At 30.8% G+C, this 26,162-nt stretch overlaps 1 protein-coding gene and 1 long non-coding RNA gene across 7 annotated transcripts in view; both read left to right on the top strand.

Moving 5' to 3' along the window:
* Positions 1-8,359, top strand: part of LOC121121312 (diuretic hormone receptor) — an 86,602-nt gene extending 78,243 nt beyond the window's left edge. The window contains exons 10-13 of one of the 6 annotated variants that reach the window (XR_011781249.1): positions 6,790-6,902; positions 7,524-7,658; positions 7,820-7,921; positions 7,998-8,359. Coding sequence is in view for 4 of the 6 variants with exons in the window: in XM_071890156.1 (XP_071746257.1) it covers positions 6,790-6,902; positions 7,524-7,658; positions 7,703-7,855 (401 nt within the window). In the remaining 2 variants the exon portion in view is untranslated. Of the gene's footprint in view, positions 1-866; positions 2,431-6,789; positions 6,903-7,523; positions 7,659-7,702; positions 7,922-7,997 lie in introns of those variants that run through there. The other 5 variants (XR_011781246.1, XM_071890161.1, XM_071890156.1 and 2 more) reach the window with 5 other exon arrangements.
* Positions 8,360-9,979: 1,620 nt separating this feature from the next.
* Positions 9,980-10,451, top strand: LOC121121322 (uncharacterized). The gene is made up of 3 exons (XR_005865415.2): positions 9,980-10,122; positions 10,182-10,294; positions 10,351-10,451. It is a non-coding gene; the product is annotated as an uncharacterized lncRNA (long non-coding RNA).
* The last annotated feature ends 15,711 nt before the right edge of the window (positions 10,452-26,162 follow it).

Genomic DNA, 26,162 nt, shown 5'->3' with positions numbered 1-26,162 from the left:
CTTTATTCTTGCGTTGAGTGACCGATATATATAGTCAATCTCATATACTTATTCTTATAACCTCACAAAATTGGATGTGTTTTTCAACCTTTTTTTCAAAAAAAAAAGTGTCTTTTGAGGGTTTTAAGTAATTTTCGTTGCACACATTTGATGATTTTTGTCTCATGACTTATTCGTCGTCTTTTTTACATTTAAAAGATTCAAACTTTACAATTTTAAAAATTCCTTTCGTTCTATTGATGAAGTTTCTAAAATTTCTTGAAGCATTAACTAAGATAATACACCTATGAAAAGGTATCGACGAGTACATTCAAAATAGACTTATGATCCCAGATTTCGATTCCTTTAAAAAAGCCTTCGTCCTTATAAACAATACATTTTATTTATTTCCTTATTACTTTCATTCTTATCTTCTTCTGATCTATAGTTGAAATATAAAACTTCCTTCCTTTTATTGCATCACTCAACCTTTCATTTTAAAAAAAGAAACCTAAAAAGCCCCAAAAATTAGAACAATTGACTTATTCAGATAACTGTTCTTTATCTCCGCAGTACTCCCAGACTATCATGGTCATAATATTCCTCCACAATTTTAAAAATGAACTACATACAAGTATGTTATATATCTTTAATAAAACTAAAATTATACATAGTATTTTATTCGATTCTGTATCATAGTATTCCTTAGTAATACTTTAATCAATGTGTAGCTATACATTTGTATCTCTATATGATAGCAAAAATGTATTTATATAAATAATAAGATGCCCAATATATATATATATGTTACGGGGAATGTGCAAAATGTTCGGCCAATCAAATAAAATTTTCTATGGAGTGGTATTTTATGTTTATTTAATTGTCAGGTAAAATGATTGTGGTTGATTTGATTGTTAAACAGTCCATTGCAAACCTGGAGAACAAATGGTACACCAAAATTGGGTCTCGAGTGACGATTTATTTTCCAAATACGAAATAAATTTCAATCAAAATACATACAACGATCAAAGTTTTTGAATGCCATCCTACTAAATATGTTTTGTGAATTCATCTTTCTACAGAAGCTTACGGAGTTGAGACGAAATCCGATAAGAGCCTCAGTTTTTCCTTTTGTACTCCTAACATTTGATTTTGAGCACTGCTGTTTATTCCCTTGCTCTCATTGCTGCTTGTTGCTAATATAATGAAATTTCTTGACAGCTAAGCTGCTCTCCTACAAAGAAATTCTACAAATTATTTCACAGCATATTGGCAGGTTATTTTTTACACAAATCTTTATATCCCCATCCCTTGTGAGAACGCTCCTCCCCTTCTTCACATGAAAGATTTTCAATTATCTTTTAATTAAGAGGGAGAAGTAATAATACTTACTTTTATTTGTCTTTTGCCAAGATATTATCAAAAAGACAAAAGAAAAAAAAGTTGGAGAATAAGAATATTCTTTTAAATAAATAAAACTAGAATAAAAACTTGTAAAAATACAAACAGAGAAAGAGGAATCCTCCATGTTGGAATGATTAATTATTCATTTACTAATATAAAATTGTATGTACATACATATATTAACAAAATGCTACAGAATGAAAAATTAGACTTTACCTTCTTACATTTTCTTAAAATGTATATGTTGCAGAAGACAAAAATTTGCACTCATGATAAATGTTACTTGGATATGGAAATAACAGACTAATATATCTCAAATGAAAACAATGACACTATTATCACTAATGAAATAAAATACGAGAGATATATATATATCATTGGTGTACAAAAGTAGTTGCAGTCTGACTGCCAAAAAAAAAAAAAGATAAGAACTACAAAGTGCGACAGTGAAACTTTTCTGCGTCGTTCAAATCCTTTTTTTTTTTTGTGCTAATGAAGGTTTGAGGTGACATCTCAAGCAATGTTTTGATACATGTGTTGTTTTTCTTGTGCACTGTTCTGATTTGATCAAAATGTGTTGTAAAATGAGTGAAGAGGAATAAAAAAGGCAAAGGGTTTCGGATATTCTCGACTCAGATGTTGATCCAAAAATAATTTCAGACATTGTCACCGTGACTATGAGGACAGTCCAGACATCCGAGTGGCTAAGGAGTATAAAGGAAGTCTGGAAGTGAAGGAAATAATTTGGAGCGAGATGAAACATTTCTCAAGTCCTGGAGGCCAAGATAAAGGAAGATCCAACAGCATCAATGACCGTACCCTGTACAGTATATATATATGTACACTGTGCGCAGTCTATCTGTGTCACGAAAAGGATATTTTTTTAAATGCACTTTTCTCTAGCCTTAAAATTAAAAGTGAAAAGATGTATTTATTACATATACAGAAAACTAATTTTTATCCAAACAATTTAATTTGTTTAATTTATGAAACTTTTTTCAATAAAAATGGCAAGTCCTAAGCTTAAAAAGAAAAAGAAAAGAAAAATATTTTTATATAATCCAACGTACGCTCCTGATGAACAAAAATAGATATTCATTGTGTGTTTTTTTCTGTGTGTATCAAAATTGAAGAAGTTAAGTACTAGCATTAAGGGTTTTGAATATATGGGAATTTGAAGACAGCGACAACAAGGAGAGACAATTTAAAAAAAAACATGATCATTTGTTTTATAGTTTTTACTTACATCAATCATGAGCATATGGACTATATGCACTTAGATGTTCCCTCCTCAAAAATGGAAGAATAAAAATAACCAGGGATGCATAATTTAATTATAAAAGATGAAACAGAAAGAAAGGGTAGGAAAAATGTGTATGTGGAAGACAAAAATAGAGAGACAAATAAATGAGAAAATTCAATGTCTTGCAAAGAACCCTCCATCACAACTACTTCCATTAAAGTGGAAGAGGCTTATTCCAGTTCCAGAAGATACCTTTTTCATAATTGACGGAGAATCACATTGAGGATTGGTTGTGGAGGTATAAGTGTAAATCCTGTTTGGACTTGGCGTAGAATTGAGTATTTCCATCGGATAGTTCCAGCTTATAGGTCCTTTCTATATAAAGATTGAGGTCTGTGTGTATTTCATTCCTCTCACGACTGCTTTTAGTTGATCTAATAAAAAACTTGCTGACAGATAGTCAGCTCTTCTCCCACATATTTTTCAAATTATCAGGGTGATCACCTTCATTTTCAATTTCTTTTATTTTTATATACCGATCGGACATGTTTCATGCATACCTGATGATCACTATCCTTCCATTTTTGAGGAGGGAACATTTAAGTATAATGTGCGTGTGCTCATGAAATACATAAGTAAAAACAATCAAACGAATGATCAGTTTTTCTCTCAAACTGTTTTATCCTTGTTGGACTCAGTCATTAAAGCTAAACTACTCTTCTCATAAGACATTTTTCAAATTTTCAGGAAAACCACGTTTATTTTCGGTTACTTTGATACAAGCAGACTGGCAGGCCATATATTATACAATCCTATCTATCGAACACGCAATAGCCAATATATAGTAATTTAGATTATGGGACTTTTTTAGATAGCCTTTTTTGGGGGAGGGGGAATGATTTTCTTTTCCCCAGTACTTCTTGTTATTTACTTCCTGGATAGTTAACTTCATTTTCTATTACATTCAATTATATTCATAATTGATGGAAAATTTGCATGATCCCATTAAAGACGGAAAGTGGTGACCTCGAGGATTTGTTGCAGAGTTATTAATATAACTTCTCGTTGGAATCAGAGTAGAATTGGAGATCCAAATTGAAGTAATTCTTGTGAAAGTCTATTTCCTTCTACCCCTCTTTCCTCGTCACAGCTGCTTGTATCTTATCTCCTCCAAAACATTCTTCAAATTGTCAGGGTTACCATTTGTATTTTCGAATTCTTTTTTAACGTACCCATTATACAATCAATTTGCATTACTAACATTATATCTAGTCCTTCTCTTATAATTGTAAGATGCATATTTATTACGTCACAAAATTGGGCGTACTCATCAATCTTTTTTACTTTAAACACATTGCTACAAGTAAGAAACACGTTCAATCATCAAACCACTTCTTTTTCTTAGAAATAGCCTATCTATTCTTCAATACTTCGTGTCATTTATGTGTGGATATAGTTATTTATTAAGTGGATATCCTTAATTTGAAAAGGAAGAGGGTTCTTTTCAAGACATAGAAACATTTTCTTATGTGCTTATCTCTCTATTTCTGTCTTTCTCATGCACCTTTTCCCCGCCTTCTCTCTCTTTTTCATCTTTAGTAATTAACTTTAAAGAAAATTAATGATGATGTAGGAGTAAATTGTAATTAATCACTGAAAAAAAAAATTGTTTGTAATAATAGCAGTATGTAAAATAATAAATAATGTTCAAATAAAAATTAATACGGGAAAAAATGCTGGAAGAAAAAAATATCAACTTTAATTTTGGTTTTGTTTTTTGAGGGATTTGTAAGGTATATATATTTTAGTATGGTGGGTTGAAGATGGTGGGTATTAATAAATAATTTTATTTATTTTCTGGGAGGGATTTGTTTTTATCTCATAGATTAAAAATTAAATACATTTCCGTGTTATTTCAATCTAATTTAAATATATATACAGGAAGCGACCAACATCGACAAACCAACACGATTTTTTGAAAAAGAGATTCGTTACTAAAGTAATTATCCCATTTTCATAAAAACCAATGGCAAATGAAAGTTGAGTAAAAAAATTATTATTATTCAGTATAATCATTTTAGGAGTCAATAAAAGCCTCACCTCGACTTAAAAACGGGAGCAGCTCTTGATGATAGTACCCTTTGGGAAATTCTCAACCTCACGCCAAGAAGTCCATTTGATTGAGGTCCGGTGAGTTTGGAAGCCAAACAACGGGTCCAACAAATTCAAATATATATATATATGTATATTACCTCATCTTGTGATCAGCAGGTTTTTCCTGCTGATTCATCCTCACCTCCAGACTCTTTCATTTCCTTCTCAACATTCTAGACAAATGTCCAGGTTTAAAAAGTTTGCAACCTTAATAGTGGCATGTCTGGCGTGGATACAGGAGGGGCATTCTACCTTTTCCGCGATTGTGGAATGAATAGTTTGTTGACCAATGCTATTTTTTTTAACACCACAAAAGACTTGTGGCTAGCTGCAAAAACAACAAACACGTCATATCTACGAATGAACTCTAAGTTCTTGTATATATATACATAATCAAATCTGTTCAGGCAAGGGAAACTTAAGAAGTGGACACTTAGTGCAGATGAAATCCTAAACCAAGTTTGGTATTTTGAAACAACTCAAACAATGATAACTGTTGATATATTTAACTTATATTACTATTTAGTCTAAATAGTCATTTTGCATGACTTATTCATAGAACAAAAACCTAAAGACAGATTCCATCCTTGAAAATATATCTCACTGAATGTAGCCGCCTTTGGTTTTAATAACACCCTTGATTTGGATCTTGAACCGCACACGTCCTAGAAAGTAGAAACTAGTCTAAATTTTTGTATTCCAGAACACTGGAGTCGAGCAAGGACTTCGTCATAATATGTGACCTCTATTGACCTTGAACTCAAGATACCTTCAGACAAAATAACCCATCGGATTCAGGTGGAAGGAGCCAGGAGGCCAAATATCTTTGGACACCCAGTTAGAGTAGTGCTTCTAGAGACAACTCTGAACCCCTTTGAAGGTGTGGAAGGGAGCACAGTTCTGTCGTTAATCCCCTGTCATCTTTGAGACCTCAGTATTGCTAATATCCCGATCATTGTTGACCAAAATCATCACAACAGCGTGTTTGAACTCTGCCTCTGAAAATTTAATTGGCTTGAAATCTTCTATTTTTGACTCCATAGCAGTATTTTGGGAACTAAGTGGTAAACGATTATACGCATATTTTACCATCAAAAAAGTATAGCTCCTATTCCGAATTTAACAAATGGGTGATGCATATAGACTAATTTTGAACTCAAGCGCTAAAGGTGGACCACCAGTTATCACAACAATGTATCATGCCTGTACTCGTAGTACTTAAGACAATATATTGTCTTAAAACTTAGCATATTGCAATGCTCAAACTTCAACAACTTCCCTCTCAAAATGAAAAGGTTTTTGCAATTTAATATATGTTTTGTTAGTAGGAGTAAAAATATTATGATAAATTTCAATTTTGAAAGCATGAAAATGACCAACGCAGCAATTTCTATTCCCACACACAAGGAACATTTTAAATAACACAATTTCTTAATGTTGAAAGGTAGAGCTGTTGAGGCTTAAAGTTTATATAATGGTTAGTTTTTATAAATAAACTGCGTGTATGTACGCACATGATAGATGTGGTAAGCCACATTAAGTCTTATAATTGTAACACAGGGTGTAATATTTCTATTTTGATACTGTAGTAAAATTAAAGTAGCTCATGCATTATTTCTTTACCAATTAATTAAATTGTATCACTTTTAATCTTCTAATATGTTTTAATATAAACTATTTTTGTGTTAAACTAAATTTTGCAAAATATATAAAATGAATATTTTAAAGTCTTTTGTTACACCTGTCTCATATTGGGGTTTTCTGTTTGTTTTGTATATTATAAAAGGTACTATTTGTTATTTTTCCATATACGTCACATTGCTAGAAATAGTTTTAAAAAAACTCAAAACGATTTTTTTTTTTGCTATTCAACACACGTTTTTTTAAGAAGATAACAATATTTTTTTCTAATTTTAGAAGATAGTCTTGAGGTTTTGAGACTTAATATAAATATGTCTGCATAAATTTTCTGATCAATTGGTTTCTATTTCTTTATGTTCCGATCGTAGGAATACTAATTCCACTCTTTGGATTGCACAAATTCTTATCAGCATTTAAACCAGATGATCCAGGTGAAAGGGTCGTTTTGGACTTTCTCTCTGCCATCACAATATCCTTTCAGGTGAGTATTATTCATAGGTAGAGAATTGAAAAGAGGTGATTTCCTTCCCTGCGTAAATTTTAAACAAAAGTATATGTTAGTTACTTGCAAGCTAGTAAGGCTCTTGTTAAATATTTATCCCTTAAGCTATAAATCAAGTAGCAATGCTTGCTGTTAGCTTCAGTAGATTTTTTGGCTTGTTAAAGTAATTTGCTAGCGCAATATGTCACTTTTTTTTATACCACAAATGTTTTGTTTGCGTTTTCCCTCATGAGTAAGCAATGATCTATTCCTTTTGTAGAATCCACATTGCTAATTAAATCGGGCATGACCTAACTACAAAAAAATACATATTATCCATCAGGTGGTGTGACAGTTTGTAGCTCATAGTATTATAGCTTTGAATAATATTGAAAGCTTTTAGCGAATAATAGTCTACCATGGACCACTACCGTTGACAAACATTGATGATATGGTCTTCTCTATTTTGAAAATGCAAATGTAGAACAAGACCACTATTATACTTTTATATTATAAGGTATATTTTCATCTGGGGTTTTAAGGCTCACCGGGATTTTGACAATTTTCATATCTCCAACCCTACTTAATTCCTTTTTATATTATTTATTCATTGTATTTCAGGGCACTGTGGTTGCAACTCTATTTTGCCTCATCAACTCGGAAGTCATTTCGCAGCTTCGCAAGTTTTGTGGAGATCGATTTATCTCCGAGCGGTCTCGTACAGCCAACCAATCCATAGCTATGACACAATATACAGTGAGTTGAAAGCATTAAAAGTTTGTGTATTTACTAATCGACAGACATGTCTCAAACATACAAAATCACTCAACCTCCTCTTCCACATCCTATTGTTGCTGTTGTTCCTCCTCACACAAACACACATTTACTCACTCACACAACCTTCTTCCATCAACCAGAAAAATATTCAAGAAGTAGAGCCATTTGTAAAGTAGTTGCTGATCCGTAAATGCTCTGCATTTAATTACTACCCACTAACGTAATTCATCCTGTTTTTGTTGGTTTGTGTTGGTTTTTTTTGCTTTTGTTTTTATTATTTCATAATAATTGAGTACCTAGTGATGCAATCCATTTCAGGCCTTTTCCACGGGGTTGACGGAAGTGCCAAACACGGAGCTTTGAACATCAGTGGTGTGGGTCGAACCTTAAAGCTACACGCAAGTAAACTACAGCCAGATTATTAAATCTTCTAGTCCTTGAAGAGCAAGAGAGAGTGAGTTGAATCACACATGGCGGCGTATCCCATACAACTGTGGCACTACATTTTATTATTATTATTTTTTTTAGGTTTGCATAATTGTCCTCTGTTATTATTATTCATAATTTATCAATGTATTCTCCTATAAGTTTCAAATGTTGCAATAAACAATAAAACGAGCACAATAAACCCAAATATGTATGTATAAGAAAATAAATGATGCGATTGCTGATATAATTTATCCCCGTACCTCTTAATTTAAATACCGTTAGGGATTGGAAAACAATGTTATTACTTAGAAAATATGCAGTGCAATAAAAAAGTTTTTTTAACTTTCATTTTTTCATTAATAATTATCTCATTGGCAGTCAAAACAGTGATTAAATGAGGATCGGACACGACCATTTCCATTATTTTATCTATTTTTTTGAAATTTGACCTTCCAGCAATCGCTGCATCTTTGACATCAAATTTATTGGACGGAATCGACGAAACCAAAATACCTTGTGATTGGCTGTTACAGCATCAAGACTTTAATTATAAACAGTAATCACATTTTCAACCGCCAGACTTGTCTTTTCGCCTTGTTCGAAGATGAAATGTAAAATAATGCGTATCTTCTCTTTACTGGTGTCCAACTTTGACGATTCCTTAATCAATACTAAGGCAAACAACCACAAAACTATATTAAAGTTGTTTTTTTAAAACAAAATTGTATATGCTTAACGCCATCAAGCACAAAGGGATCACATTTATACAAAGTGAGATATATATTAAGCAAGCCATCTATTGGAAGAAACATGATTTATTTAAACAGTACATCCATTATATTATCGTTATACAGAAAGACTTTCATCTTATTTTTCAATCTCCAAACCTTTCTGAACACAGGAGGTATGGATTTTTGTCACTGCAATTTCACACAATATGACCAGGCAACAAAACAGTAAGTGAAATTGTTTTTGATGACAATTGAGTCTGGATTCTTGTACATATTATTGTTAATTACTATTCTTGAATTATTCTGGTTAGTCAAAGTGCAACAAAAATGTATCATCACAATTAAATATATTTGATAAGGTTTGATTTGAAAGGGCATCATTATCTATCATAAACCAAATGAGGGTTCATAACTATAATTATGCCTACTCTTGGGTATTAACAGCCATCCCTGGAACTTGAATACAATGCCTATCATAGATCTAAATATGTATAATGAATTTAGCTGTACGGATAAATATAATGATAGGACATATCTTTTTTCTTGTTGAAGATTGTTTTGATGTTAACTCACCATTTGAATCCTCAGGTAAGAGAACAACCATATAAGAAAAAAATCAAAGTCTCTACATTTTTAATTTATATTAGGTACAAACTATGCAAGAGATATTTTAGAACAAAATGGCTCTTCCTTAAAAAAAATTAATTTAGCATGCAGCGTTCAAATTAGGGATGGGTACGGGTAATACCCTTACCGCGGACTCGTACCCGGAACATCAATGAATAATATACCTTAATTTTACCCGTAAAAAGGGATACTCGGCGGAATCAATACTCTTTAATGGTTCATTAAAAGAATCCGGGTATTTCTTTCCTGAGGCGGGTACCTGTTTAACTCCATTTATGTTTGAAAACTGCAGCATATCCTAAAGTGGACAATCAAAGAAGAGCTATTTGTATTGAAATAACACAGCCTTGTATATTTGATGCCGTTTATTATATGACTACAACTCTAAGGTATGTTGATTTTTTGTTGTAGTCCATAAAAATATTTCTACCAATGTATTTTCATTTCATCAATAACAATAAGTTTGCCCTATGTATATTTTATTTTATGAGATGAAGTGTGAGAAAGAGTGTGATCCTTTTTCAGATTGCTAAGGCTTGGATCTGGATAGACCTGGAAGTAGTATGGAAGAATTATTTGATTATTATGAATGGAGTCCAGATGATTATTCATATTAAACATCTGCCTCCTAATGCAATCATCAAAGGATAATGAAAGTAAGCAGTCTACTTCTCTATTATTGAATAATTATTCATAGACGTATATAAATCCATAGATGAACCGTCAACTACCGAGAACAAATGGTGTTATTTTCCTGGAGCAGTAGCCCCGAAGTCAGGATCTTCTATTGTATAGTGATTTTTTACAAGAAACAAAATTGACAAAAAGGTTGTTTTCTAATATCTGAAAAAAATAATAATAATAATAACAGCTTGTGGGAGCAGTACCTCCAATATGGTGGAACATCTATAGTCTCTTCATCTTGTGTAGTTTAGTAAAGAGTCGAACAAGTATCCTAATGTATCAGAATACATGTGCCGTGTCACAAATCCTCGAAAAAGAAATTAAACAATCTTTTTTTGGAAATGATTATCTCTTATGTTAAAGATTCCGAATTCCGAAATTTGGTCGCCAATCTTGATACAGGATACGTTTGCCTAACAGAAAGATACTTAGTAATAAATTGCTCCCTCTTAAGTTGGACAAAATGAAGAATTCTCTCATGGGTGAATTAGCAACTGCAGATTTCCCTCACTACGGATTTGTGGACTTCCTGTAACAATACTGCCTATATTATTTTGACCGCACGTTTCATCAATCGTATGCCAAAACCCAGATCAAAGTCGGTCTTGTCTTCAGCAGAGATGCCTTGCTTGCCATTCATTTATGACTGCCCATAATGAACATAAAAATTCACTCCTGAAAATACTATCCACGAGCTATCCATCAAGGAAAAAGTTGTTGCTATTCCAACCTATAATGCACATGTTATAATTCGGGTTGTTAAAAATGCCAACATCAAGCATGTCAGTTTGCTTTTCTCACTCTCTTAGTTTTGTAGCTCAAGAGGAGATGAAGAATAATACTGCATTGGATGACTTTAGAATTAAAGTTAAGACATTTTTAACATTGACAAGACGAGGCACAAATACAAGGCAACTACTTCATTAAGCTTAATGTATAACTATTTTGTATTATTGTTTATTTTATGATTAAATAGCTATAAAATATATAACAAGATAAATGATAAAATACTTTCTCATTGATTACCCACGGGTAATAAAAAATACTCAAGTATCAATGAAACTCTATTAAGTACTTGAATTATTACCCGAGTTTACTCGGGTTCAAAGATTCATTACCTGCAATTACCAGTTCACCAAAAAAAATACCCGAAACCCATCCCTAATTCAAATACATAATATTTTAATTTATTATTCCAAAAATGATAAATTTCAAGATAATAGTAAAGTTTACAAGGATATAAAGAGACTGGCAACTCAAAGCATCTCAGTAGTCCATTTATATCAAAAAATTACTCCCCAATATAATTAATAATCAATTCAAGGTAAGTGACAAATTAAGATCTAAGTTTACGATGTTTTTCAAATGATTATGTGAAAAGCTTTTAAGACTTCATTATTTAGATCAATCATTTTATAATTATAGGTTTAATTCAATGAATGAATTTAATAGTATATTGGCTGTGACGTCACGCTCCATCGACACAGGAGAGAAAGGAAAAAGCGTGGTGGAAGACAGACATCAGTCCTGATATACGTAATTGACATACCTTATATTTCAAGTTACCTTGGATTAAAACATTAAACCTAGTAGCACATCAAAGTCTCACATCATCAATAATTGAAAAATGTATTAGTCAAAATTTACTTTTTTTGTCCATTAGAAGAAATAATTTTGTTATTATTTCTACCTTCTAGAGTAGTTATTAGCTAGAAACTATCAAATATTCATGTATTAATAAATATATAGCTAGAGTTAAATTATTTAAGGGTCATTACAAATCAACGAGGGAATCAAATCCCTCGACCCTCTCAGATTTGGATGATTGTTGGCAGACAAGCTCAAATTCATAAGTTAATTAAGTCTGCCAAATTTCAGCGCATAATTCTCTGTAGTTTGTGAGATATAGATACTCATATCAGACCAAAATTTTCAACGTCACTTAATGTTTTTTTTTCCGGGGCTACTTTTTCTTGTAATTTTTTTATCCAAAATATATTATAATATTATTATAATAATATTGAAATATAGTACTTAACTATTTTGAAGTGTGAGGATTACAAAAATGAAGCAAGCATTAGAATATTTAAATTTCTTATGAACCCAATTTTGATTGAAAAAAAAAAGTGAAATACACGGGCATGTACTTGATCAACAATAATAAAAAAAGTTCCCAACTCTTATGAATATTAATTTGTTAGATGTTACACATAGATAGAGGTATCACTGGACTGAAAATTGTTTTTGTTTTTTTATCATAGCTCCCAGGATAGGCCCTCAAAGTTAGGTTATTTTTCTTCAGAAATTTGGTGAATTTTTCTTACATTTTTATATCTTAAACTTATTTTATTATTTATATAGACTGAAAAAAGAAAACTCAATAAGAATAATTTATATTATAGATTAGAAGTTAACAAATTATAAAAGAATATTAGTATTTTAGAGTATATCACTTGTTTATAAAGTTGGACATAACTTTAAAATAGATTGTTGATTCTTCTTTTTGACTTGGAACTGTTGTCCTTTCGTTCTTTTTGGATAAAAAATTATATAAGAAAAAATAGCGTCCAGTAAAAAGGCATTAAAGCTAAGTTCAAAATTTTGGTCTGAGACGAGTATATATATCTAAAAAAAAAACCATAATTGTTTACTGGAATTTGGCACACTTAATGTGTTCATGAATTTAAGCTTGTATGCCCAAAACATCCAAATCTGAGGGGGTTGGGTGACATTTTTTTAATTTTTTTTAATGTTCCTTATATAGGTTGGATGGAGTTGCACTGATTAAGTTTAAGTAAACATCAAATTATTACAATTACTCCATCTAACCGTGGAATCTTTTGGTGAAATCCATATACATATAGTATATTTCATTCTCTAGGAATCACTGGGCGCAACCCTACACACATGAAGTTCAAGAGAATAACTCCCCAGCGTGCTGTCCATAAGCTATAGCAATTTTATTTATTTTCGTTGATTTGACATGGAATGACTCTATATTAATAAATAATGTCCAATGATAAGATTTATAATTGAAGTCTTCTGAGAATGGTTTGCTTTGACAGCTCTGCTACTTGGCCTTCAATTTACCTTTTTAAACATGAGAGAAGTACTTTATAAATTTAGAGAAAAGGAAAGTTCGTGCAACTCACCCCTGCAAATGGCGTCCCCAGACTAAAGGAGACATAGACTGTTGGGACCTCTAAAAGGTTTCTACAGAAGATGTAGTCATTAAATTCGGAATTTATTTAGTTTTTAGAGTTTTATCTCAGATGAAGGATATATACATACATATATTCCATTATAAATTAATAGAAATAAAATATATATAATTGTGTTTGAATTTGTGTTCCTGTTTTCCAACTTGTTTGGAGCATAGCTTTTATTTGCTCTTTAGTTTAGACTAATTTATGGGAAGATACTCACTGCATACATATATCACCATTGGAGAGGATCTTTCATAAAGATAAGATGTAAAACTCATCAGTGTCAAATAATAAAAAAAGATAATTAAAACAATATAACAACAATTGGCAATTATAATTTATTTCTAAACTTGTTTTCTGTTAATGCTGTGTTCCTTTAGATTTTATTAAATTAGATATCTTGTTCATCACTATTTAATGTATCTATTTAGAATTTATATTAAAATATTATACGCTCACATTATGTCTCGTGAGATCCTGGTATAAGAATGCATTGAAAGTCCATTTTTCTGGAAAAATTCATTATATGTAGGGATATATATAAGGGAAACTTGATGTACACATGGGTTTAATAGACCTCCCAAGTAAAAATATTGCCTTGGCGATATGATAAATATGTTCTACCTATAATAAAAATACACCGGATGAAATATTTTCAAATTTGAATAAACTCTTCTGGTCCACATTAAGCATTTTGAAATGAGAATGATATATTATATATTTAAATTATAGCAAGTAATTTTCGAATTTTATGTTAGTTTCATAGCAAATAATTTAATTCTTATATTTTCAGGCAACTTATTTTCATAATATTACGCAACCTTCTGAATGTGCATTTTATTATAAAAAATAATTTTAATTCTTTTTTAAATTGAAATATCTCTTGAAATAAGGATTATAACATTTTATTCTCTTTTAAATGAAAAAATATTTTTCATTAATTTAAAAAAAGGATAATTTCTAAAAAATACAAAAACGGAGATAAAAATATTCATTAAAAAAAATTATTTTTTTACTCGATTTTGGGTCAATTACACCCATTATCTGGATTTCTAAGTAAGATAGCATAAATAAAAAATATCTAGTAAAATCCTTGAAACATTTACATTCTGAAACTTTGATTTAAAATTAATATACATCAAAATTACATTCATGGCTTAATTGTTCAAAAATGAACCTGATTCGGTTACCAGCTTATTTTTTGTAAAATCCAGTGACGGTTTACAATGCAAGGTGGATCAATACAAAATTATCTCTCTTGAGGATTTACATCCAATCAAGAAATCCACCAAATAACTTACGAGATTGTTTGTCATAAATCTTAATCTGAATACTCCACCATTTTTCAAATAAAGGAGTATCCTCATATTAAGTGTGGTTCTAAACACTTCTTCTTTGCTTCAAGTCAAGCAAATAAACCTCTAACAAAAATGGAAAAATTTGTTGCTGAAACTTCATTCAAAGTAATTTCATTCTTACCATAAACCGAAAATATAATTTTAAATGTTCTATTTGATCTGGGTAAATATATCAGAAGGAATGTCGTCAACATCATCATAAAGGAAATAAAAGAACCGATGCGAGATCAATAAAGCAATATATACGACCCAAGGATCCCTTGAACTTAAATGCAAATAGTTATTTGGAGTTAATAAACTTATCTACAATTCCAAAAAGTTTTCTAACAGAGCCTCCATTAACCTTTGACATAACGAATGAAGAACTTCTGAACTGTGTGGAAGGAGAAAATTTGGATCTACATAACAACCCTTGTCATTAACAAAACGTTTTAAAATGTGTTGGAACAACTACTCAAGCAGCCAGAGTAACAGCAGATGAACTGAAAATACACCAAAGATTACTAATAATTGAAGGTCAAAATTATCTATAAAAGTTCAAACGTCAGACTTTAAAATCTTAGCTCAAGATGAGTACATCTAGATAATTTAATGCATTGTATCGACTTTTTTAAAAGTTATACTAACTTTTGAATTTATTTATGTAAAACCGTTAGAAGTTTATAATAGAAAATACAATTTATAGCCCAAATGTTCATATATACTTCATTGTTTCATTGGGTTTTTTTTAAAAATAATACTGGAGTAAAAGAAAGAATAAATATATAGGAAAATACTCAAAACGTGCTATCTGCTACGCTAGATGACCTCAATTTTATAGAAAAAATTTTATTCCTACTACTTATTTTAAAAATTCACGAACAACAAACAAGCAAATTTTTAAAATAAGTTGTAGAAATACATTTTTTTTATAAAAGTTTGATCATTTTTGGAGGAGTTTTAATATTGGTCAGAAGCTTTGACCTGAAGAAGACCTTTGAATTCTTGTGACACAAAACAATTCGTAATTTGTTCTTACTAATGCCTAAACTCATGGTTTGATCGGTTTGGTTTAAGTTGGTTTCATAGCATACAATCTAATAATTTTAAATTTACGTAACTTATTTTGGTAACACCGCGCAACCTCTTCAAAGTGCATTTAATCATTTTAAATAACTTTAATTCTTTTTTACATCGAAATATCTCTGAAAATAAAGATTCTACCATTATTATAATACTCATAGTTTGAGTCATCATAAACTACGTAGAGGAGTCTTAGAACTGGGTCGAAAGTCTAATCCATATGCTTCAAATGTGTGTTGTTTCCTGTTTTGTAACCCGGCGGTACCCAAAACACTCCTAACATTCGGGATAGAATTGGGGGATGGTGGGGGCTCATAGTAGTTTCTGCAAGTATTGGCAGAAATATTTCAAAATACTCGACTTTGTTGTTACATTAGTTATTATTCTGCGAATATGGTTCATAATAAATTACAATTTCATGGAATGTGACGTTTTCAAATCTACCGTAACGGATAAAAAACGTCTAAGTCAATTATACGTAGTATATCTTCATTAAACATTTTCCTAATAGATACTTTCGTTATACCCTCAAAAATTATAATAAAGCAGGCAGCTGATAATCACATCAGTATTTTAAACAATGATACCATATGTCTTACCCCCCCCCCCTTTTTTTTCCCTTTTCTCGTGTTTTTCTTAAAAGATTATCATCTTTGGTTATGGCTGCTGAAGTGTGTCTTTCTTTTTGTATTTATTTTTCTACTTAGCCTTCCAAATACAACCACTATATACGTACGTACGCGCACGCTAGTTGGGTTGTGTGGGAGGAGGGGGGAAGAAGGAATGGGAAAAACAGGGGAAACCCATCATGCGTACATGAAAACTCAGAAACAGTTAACGTATGCCAGTAATATACTTAAATTTGGATGATTTTTTTCATTTTTTTTTTTTTTAAACTCTAGTTGTCGATTTGTTTGTAAAAAAAAAATATTTTGGAACTTTTTCAAAAAATGTAATATTTCGAATTATATAAGAAGAGGCTCTCATACTGGAGATTTCTAATTGTAATACATTAAAAGCCCACCTCGTAGTATAAATAAATGAGTGGACCATGCAATAGCTGACACGGGGTTCAACTTTGCCTTTGGGGACGATAAGATTTTTTCAAAAACTGGGTTACGGCTGCAAGACCTTATAAAAGTGCTAGATCATGGCAGTGAATGAGGAAAAAATGAATATCGATTGTGCTGATTTACTTTGCATATCAATAGAGAGTAAAGACAAATTTGTGCTTGCAACGTACCATAAGCCACTGGTTAAGCTATTAGGAGATCGAACTCTGGATGATATTTCAAATATGCCCTTGTTTAAACTTAAACAGCGAACCTTAATATCCAAGTTTGACATTTTCAATATGCTTTGGTCCATATTGCAGATGTAATATCGTTTTTCATATATTGCTGATAATGATAGAGGATGGAGTTCGGAAAGATGATCTGCTCAAGAATAGAATAGAATACAAACCTATTTGGAAGTCTTTGTATGAAATCTGTGACGTGATTATGTACAACGACAAAGTGATTGTACCAGAACCACATCGCAAGAAGTGCTGAAGATAATACACGTGGTTCATACGGCATCAGGTGTGCCTTGGCTATGAATAACAAATTATATTAGGTGTATGAGTAACTTATGTAATTCATGCAACTCTATTGCACCTTCACAGCCTAGATGTCCACTTATACTTTCCATTGTCCCAGGTACACCATTCGAAGGCATTGTTCCCGACTTTTGAGATGACGGAGGTAACAACTACATTGTGGTCGCAGATAGATTGTTGAGATGGACAGACGTATCGGGTTCATCTGATTCTAAAGGAGTAAATGAATTTTTGACAGGTTTGAGAATTTTCTTTACAACATTACGAGTTCCTGAAGAAATCTCAGACGATAATGGTCCGGAATTTGCCTACTATAAAACGAGAAGAGAAGTCTTGAGAATACATAACCGTATGATTATTCAGAACCAGCATGGACCTCAGCATATTCCTCGGCATGGAATAGGTCGGGTAAAATAGTGGAAGTTTGATGGAATTATGAATTTATTTTAAACTACGATTCTCAGTTGTGAAATCCGATGTATACAAAGGAAATCAGAGCTCTTGGAATTTTTTCTAAAATCAAAGTTTTAGTGTAAAATTAATATTTAGAGCCCTATTTCACGTTAAAAGCCCTATATCAATAGATGAAAATAAAAGATAATTAGAATGGATATTTGGGAGAGAGCAAAACCTCCCCCTAAAATCAAATTGAATTATCAATTTGTTGAAAAAGTATGAGTAGATTATGTATTTTTTAAGTGTTGTTTGCTTACCTTTTGGCTTTCACCTCTAAAAATTTAATGGCCTCTAACTGTGACTGATATATAATATTTTTACCAAGTTAGATCAAAACTAACTAACAAAAAAAAATGAGGCAAAAACATAACCTCTGTTTTGCTTCGTTGGCGGAGGTAATAAAAATTGATTAAAAACATTAAAGGGTTTGATATTGATATTTTAACTCTTCATAAAGGGGTGTCCGCAGAGGATAGCCCCCCAAAAAAAAAAAAAAAAAAATAAGGAATTTTTGTTTTTTTCACAAGAAAATTTAATTTTCGTTGAGTAGCTGTAGATTTGTTAAATTATTTTCCAAATAATTTAATATTGAATTTCTTTTGTAAATAACTGTAGATTTTATTTAATTTGTAATGAAAAAGGGAATATTCTTGACTTAATTTTTTTTAAATTTTTTTCCAAAAAACATATTTTCATATTAAAAATAAATATATATAAATATATAATCCTACAGACCATAAGTGAAGTGGGATATTATACACCCCGAATTTCATAAAAGTGATTGTAATTTCCTTGAATCTACATTTTATCGCCCAACTTTTATGTATGCTCATAAATTTTTTTCACAATATTTTTTTATAATTTTTTTTTTTTTTTAAATAATAAAAATGAAGGCCCTCCCCATATATAATCCTGAAGAAGCCCCTGATAATTTATTACTTTGTTTATTTATCACAAATAATAAATTATGAAATAGCCATGACGTATCAGGTCAGAAGAGAGTTGCTGACAACGGAATACATAGGGTATTTTTGTGTTAACGGGGTAACACCGTGAGAAATACAACGGTAGCTACAAAAAATTCTATAATACACGAAACCACATAAAAAAAACTGATGGGTACTAACACTAATTTCATTCTCCAAATTCGCAATAAAGAAGTGAAAATTATATAGAAAGAAAAAAATTGAAATGTTTTATCTATAAAGATAACAAATTAAATCTTGTTGAAACTCAAAGCACATGTTGTTAAGATTGTTATTAAATAAGGATTCATTTTTCTCCATGTCATATGTTTTATACACCTATAAGAATATTTAGCATTTTAATTGATATTTAGGATTGCAAATGGAATGGTTACAAAAATATATAAAATCTTATGACGTAACTATGATAACCCTTCAACCCCTGTTTATCATGTAATTATATTAAAAAAAAATAGGGTCTCTTTTTTATCCAGCTCACTAGCTGCACTCTAAAGAAAGATATTCACTAACAATGGCTCTGGTTATATAGGGAATATTATAGTCAATGATGAAAATCCTGTGTAAAATGAGCAGTTTAAAAAAGAAACCAAAAACCAACATGCTAACCCAAACAATTTGAAGAATGTTTTGGAGAAGAGAAATAATCATGTTCATGACGTTTAATTAGATGAGTTACAGTCAGTTGAAGAGTCAAGAGAGGAAGGAGAAAAGGAGATAAAAAAGGATATTTGCTAGAATTACTCCGATTTTAATCCCAAAATTATACTCTAAGTCCAACAAGGACTTACAATTATAACTCTTCAACAAATTCTCAGGGCATACGAAAAGAAAATTCCTTCTTGATACTACCAATTACAAATTAACGGGCCAGTTAAAAACACACACCTGATTTACATAATTAATTATTGTGCTCCCTGAGGTATACTGAATATATTTCCAAAAAAAACAGTCATATAAAAAAAATGAGTATTATGTAAAAATCTTAGCTGGAAGTTATTATTATTATTTTTTGGCCATGGTTGCATTGAGTCAATTTCCGAAATTAAAAATAATTAAGTCGATTATTTGACTCATTGTAAGAAGTGATAATATCTCTTTCTATCTTGAAATTGGGGACAACCCCAGCGGATAGTTGAAATTGGGATATTTGAATAACAAGAAGACGTGTGGGCAAACGATTTACTTGAAAATAAACTACATTGGATTCATTTATTTAACTTTATCTCTCTATTTTAAATGACAAAGTATTCATGAATCAGATCCTTACATAAAGATTGCATTATCAATCTATAAACTTGTTTATACTAACAGATTAAATCCTCATATTTTTAACTAATTTTGTGTGCTATTAATTCACAGCTGTGTAAATAATTTGCAATATATGTTAGTTATACCTACTTATTGATATGATGATAAGAAATAACTGCTATCAATATATCTATCGATTTTAGTCGAAGGGCCCTTGTTTATTCCTTATATGATAAGAACAATAAATTAATTCCCAATCATATTAATACGTATTTAATAAGAAATTATCTATTAATTGCTTTAAATGTATGTTTTATTAATTTTGGAAATATCTACATAACAACTAAAGATTTGTTTAATTTGAAGTAAATACACATTATGTAACAGCTTAATATTTGTTTTGTTTGATATAAATAAAATTATGTAAGAGTTTAAGATTTGTCTTGTTTAATACAAATACTCATTAATAATATAATATTATTTAATTTAGACAAATTTATGAATATTTAATCTCAATCAATTATTTTAAAATATAGGGACCTTTTTAAAAGGTTAGCGCAAAAATTTTATAGAGCACACGGTTTAAATTGTAGGAAACCATTCTTGGATTCTTTTTTTTTTGAATACTTATGTTACATGAAATAGACAAATTTCTAATAAACCTTGATACAACTCCATCAAATCTATTTTTGAATATAATAAGACTTAGCATCAATGATAAACAGTGATATTTGAAGTAAATAAAAGTAATTTTGTGGAAATATAATTATAAAAAAATGTTATTATATATTTCAGGGTAATAATACATATATATACAGGATGTGCAAACTATCTCTGCCGCAAAATGAATAAAATCAGATTCTGAAAGTTTGACTTATTTTATTATAACCACCTCCAGCATCAACTACAGTCCATATACTAGGGCGAAAGCGTGAGCAGGCCTTTGCCTGGAATTTCTTATTTATCCGATTGATAAGGTCGTCTTTGGCGTTGCAGGGGGTCGGTTGATTTGTCCTCCGACGCTCCCTACACATATCAAAATTCATTGAATTCAGATCAGGAGAGTTTGGCGGTCAAAAGTCAGGCTAAATAAAGGAATTAAAACTTTCTTGGAGACATTTGAGATTTTTTGCCTCCACATGACCTTTAAAGGGCTCAAATTCCCACATAACCTTGCGTACGAACGTCTCACTGAGTCGTAGAGTTCGAATTATTTTTATGTCGTCGCTCCTGGTACAGATTCCAAGTAGGACTTTGTGTCTTTTCTAAACATTTGGGACAAATAACTCGTCAATTGGTTCTATTTTTTTCCAACTGGTGCAGGTTTGAACTAACTATTTTTTAAAAAAAATCAGCTCAAAAAATCCTACGTTTGCCTAACAAAGCAAGCCAATGTGGTGGCATAGAAAGCTTGTTCGCCCTGTAAAGTAAAATTTAATAATGTATTCTTTGAAGACCTCAGTCGAGAAGTTGTAGGCCGCAATAACTGAGGAAATAATCATCAATAGCTGTAGAGCCCAAAGGAAACCCCTAGAGGCCGTCATTGAGATTGAAGAAGGCTGCATTTATGATTAAGTTAGACGACGCTCACGGAAAGATTTTCATATATTTTCAGCAGAAAATTACAGGGATGTGCCAAAATATAATTAAGTTAAATAAAATAAGCTATATGTTGCAATTATTTCGATAGTTCTGGTAGATATTGTTCCCTAATAGCCAGGAGTCTATATCAACTTTCAATGAATATAACTCAAATATTCATTACATCAGCGTATGTTGATTTTGAAAATATGATATCTTTTTAAATAAGCAAATAATTCTTGGAAAACGCTGTCTGTATTAGTGACACATTTTGTCACAGAAAATAAATATCATCTCAAAAAGTATACTAAAAAAATTTAAGAACTTCAATTTGATTTTTATTTACAGCAAATGAATGAGTGGAAAAACTTTGATAAGAAAGATTGTATTACTCATCAAATACCTATATCAAAATTGAAATAAATATTATATTTATTTTTTAGTATATATTAAAGATAAGTTTTTTCAGGTTTTTATAACTGTTAATGTGTTACAAATGATGTGTGCCTTTATTATTGGTCTGATTTCTAGAAAAGTTGTTGAGTTATCAATTTCAATGATATATTTGGTACACATTGCTGTATTCTTTATGACTACTAATGTATTTTTTTTTTTTTTTGGGCTGCTTCATCCATTTGTATAGTTTAACCCATGACTGGGAATAACTATTTTTGAACTATAAATTATTTCAACTTTACGTGCTGAAGGCGTAAATACAATATACAAGCCCTGAATATGACGTTTTATGATGGGTCATTCCCCTCCCTATTTCAAAGTGTGCGAACTTTCAAGACTATTTAGTAATATATTGACTGATAAGTTGTTGTTCAATTATTTGTCCATGGATATATTTGTCTTCATTAGAAAAATTTAATGCCCTATGTAAATATACGTGTATTTGATATAGATAAAATATGTTTGCTAAACAGGAAAACGATTATAAATTAAATAATAATTTCATGATGGATCCGAAGAATGATTGGTTACCTACCCATAACAAATTTTTTGGGTGTACTTTTCTGTTCTCAAAGGGATAGCTTCATGTTGTCACTCAGGATCAAAAAAAAATTATTTATTGTCAAGTCCAATGAAAACTCCGTCAGGAAGTCATTACAAACTTCGAAATCTAAGCGGTCATAAACACCACAGCCATTCAAATATCCAATACTACTTTTCAAAAGACAAATCAAAAGATTGAACTTGGAGAATGTTATAGAATCCATCTTCTTATGAATTATTTAAAAAAATATTCCCGTCAAAAATGACTAAATGGCAACCTCATCCATATTTATGTTGCGTCTGGACGAAGTTGAGGAGACACAAACTATTTATAAGGTGGAGAGATCCAAGACGACCGAGAGAAGGGAGTAGAAGGAAAGGCGTGGAGGAATAATACAAGTCTTTTTTATAAGAACATCTATATTATTATTATTACATAAACCTACTCTGACAAATACATAAAATACACGACTATTTATACTTAAAACGAGGTAAAAGACTGTACTTTACACATATTGTATATATATACAAGAAAATAAGAGAAGAGAACAAGGGGGAAGAAAACACTAATATATTACAATTTACAAACAAATCCTAGACAAATTAAAGATAGAATGTGTTCCTTAGGCAAGAATGAAACTGAGAAGTCCTCTCATATGTTTTATGAATGCTCCAAAGTTACTTCAGTCAAAAATAGTTTAACTGAGACCAGACACTTGAAGATTGGCTCAATGACACATGTTCCAAATTACAATGAGTGTCTGAAGATAGAATATATATAATCTCCAGGGTTGAATTGATGTTGTATGCTAACATTCAAAGGTCCTGACCCAATGGAGATCAAAGAATATGAGTTCACATATTCTTTGATCTTGAATGATCTCCCTCTAGCAAAGCAAAGTTAATAATTTGCTAAGTATTTTTTTTTTTTTTTGGCGAAATACGCCACAATACCAAGACCAGTTTATTCTTTAATCAGCCTTCTCCTCGTACTCTTTTATTACTTATAAAAATATCAACTCACTAGAGATTATAAAGCATGTCCTATAAAGCGGGAGAATCTTTTTAGTTGGTAATCTGAACATGATTCTTTCTTTTCAAAATCTATTATCATTATTAATTATTTATCCAAGACAGAACATCTAAGTAATAAGTAATAATTAGTCCTTCTGCTCTTGAAAGACGAAGAGTAACAATAAGGGGTTCCTCAAGAGTTATAAGTATAAGTCCTTGTTGGACTCTTCGTATACTTTAGTAATCGATCCTAAATGACCTTACTAAACACGTAGTGGGGTTTGGCTGTATTTCCTTCCTCTTACGACTGTTTGGAGTTGATCTAATAAAAAGTCAAGACAACTAGACTCCTTTCCTCCAAAAAATATTTTTCAAAGTGTCAGGATTATCATGTTCAATTTATAAATACCATACTTTTAAATACCAGTGGGGCATATATTAAGTATAGAGTTGCCAAGCTTGTAATAGAAAAAAAAACCTTTACAAATAAGAAAAGGAAAAAACAGTTGTTGCATGTACTTTTTTCCTTTTTTTTATTATTATTATTATAAAATATAACTTCATGGTGTAACTGAAATGTGTATTATTGGCTATCTTTGGTGTAAGGTGTTTTAAAAATAAAATATATATATTTATAATATTTTCCCTCCGCAAATGTTATTTTAAATGTAAAAGGTTCTCGTTATTAACGCAGTAATACATATTCTAACATAAAATATATAACAGACAGCTGAAAATAAAAAGGGTCTTAATTGAGTAGTACCCATTCCTTGCTCTCCCCTTCTCCTGGCTCTCTTACAGAAATCTCACATTTACTCACCAGTCATCCCATGCTATTAAACGAACGCACTTTTTTCCCTCACAAAAATGTCAATTCTCATTATGCATCAGTTTGCAGGGGCGTCCCAAGGAATATATATTCTTTTATTTGGGGGGGGGGAGTTGAAATTTTATGCGAAAAAAATCAAAAATCCATAGCTATTGACAAAAAAATTAAGTTTTGGGGAAAAAAATTCCAGTAAAAAGAAAACATTCCTTTATTTGGGGAAGGGGCTACAGCCCCTCCAGGCGATCCCGTTTAGAAGGCCCTGGGTTGTATTAGATATAAATTTTCAAATGAATCAATGCAGTTCAAAGGGGGATTATGATCCAATTAGGGGATTGAAAGTAATAATCTTCAATGCATTATTTATAATACATATACTCGTAATATGTACCTTGGAGGAGGACTGATGTCGAAAGGTACATAAATTGACTCAAATGAATGATATAATTTCCACATAATATGTATGTTTGTCAATATGACGAAATTAACCTATATATATATGTATGAAGAAAAATGTTCTAGAATATATTTACTTATCTATATTTTACCTGCCTAAATAAAAGATAACATTGTTGTTATCATAATATTTAATATAAGTATTAGGATTTCTCTTTTCCGGGAAATTTTCTTTGATTTGCCGATACATCAATAACACAGAGTTGTCTTTAAGACTATAATGGGCCGGAAGGCTGGGTTTTGGAGTTTTTTTTTGTTTTTGTTTTTTTGTAGAAACAAATTGAAAAATTGATTTTTTTTGGAAAAAAATTTCAAAAATTCACAGCTATCTATAAAAATTAATTTTTTGATCAAAATTTTTAAACAAAACTATTCTCAAAATATTAAATTTTGTAGAAAAATTTACAAAATCCATAGGAAGTCAAAGAAAACTAAATTTTTTCGATAAAAAATTTCAAAAATTCAACTAAATTTCAAATAATGAACTATTTAAATATTTTTTTGAATATTTAATTTTCTAGTAAAAAGAAAAAATTCTTAATTTTCTTTCTTTTTTTTTTTTTTGGGGCTACAGCTCTCCAGCCCACTATTTGCGGACAGCTGTTGTTTTTCTTATCATCCACAGCAAAAAAGTATTCTAAGCAACGTTGATGTGTTCAAATCGAATTAGCATTTGTTTAACAGCAATTATATTCTAACTTACTTTTTAATCAATAATGATCTATTAATCATCCCATAGTTGTTGGGAACTAACTAATAGAGTTACTAATTTCCCACGAAACACATTTTTAAGCTAGAATGGGCACTCGGTAAAGCGTAAAAACTCCACTTACAATCAAATTTAATTATGAATCTAAATTTGTTCCAAATTTATGGTCGATTATGAAACTTTTATCTTTTGTGTAACCTTGACTTCTCAAAATAATATGAACTCTTGGTATGACCATACCTAATCCTGGCACCAAGTTTGATCAAAATCGTTTTGAAACTTTGGTGGTAATCCTGGAGACTTAAAAAAAAAAGAAGCAAAACATAGCTTCCGTCCAACTTCGTTGGTAGAGGTCATTAGGATTAGGTCAAAGGATTGGGAAATTGACTGTTTCGAAGATTACAGATCCTTGAATCTACAAAAACACGTTTATAAGATCAATAAACAATAAAGGGTTATCTATGGGCGAAAATACTTTTGGGGGATATTGCATGCAATAAATTGTAAAATA

Source organism: Lepeophtheirus salmonis, chromosome 1 (genome assembly GCF_016086655.4).
Source record: "Lepeophtheirus salmonis chromosome 1, UVic_Lsal_1.4, whole genome shotgun sequence".
Classification (NCBI taxonomy): Eukaryota; Metazoa; Arthropoda; class Copepoda; order Siphonostomatoida; family Caligidae; genus Lepeophtheirus; species Lepeophtheirus salmonis.
Note: the sequence above shows the minus strand (reverse complement) of the source record. Positions and strands in the feature narration are given on the sequence as shown.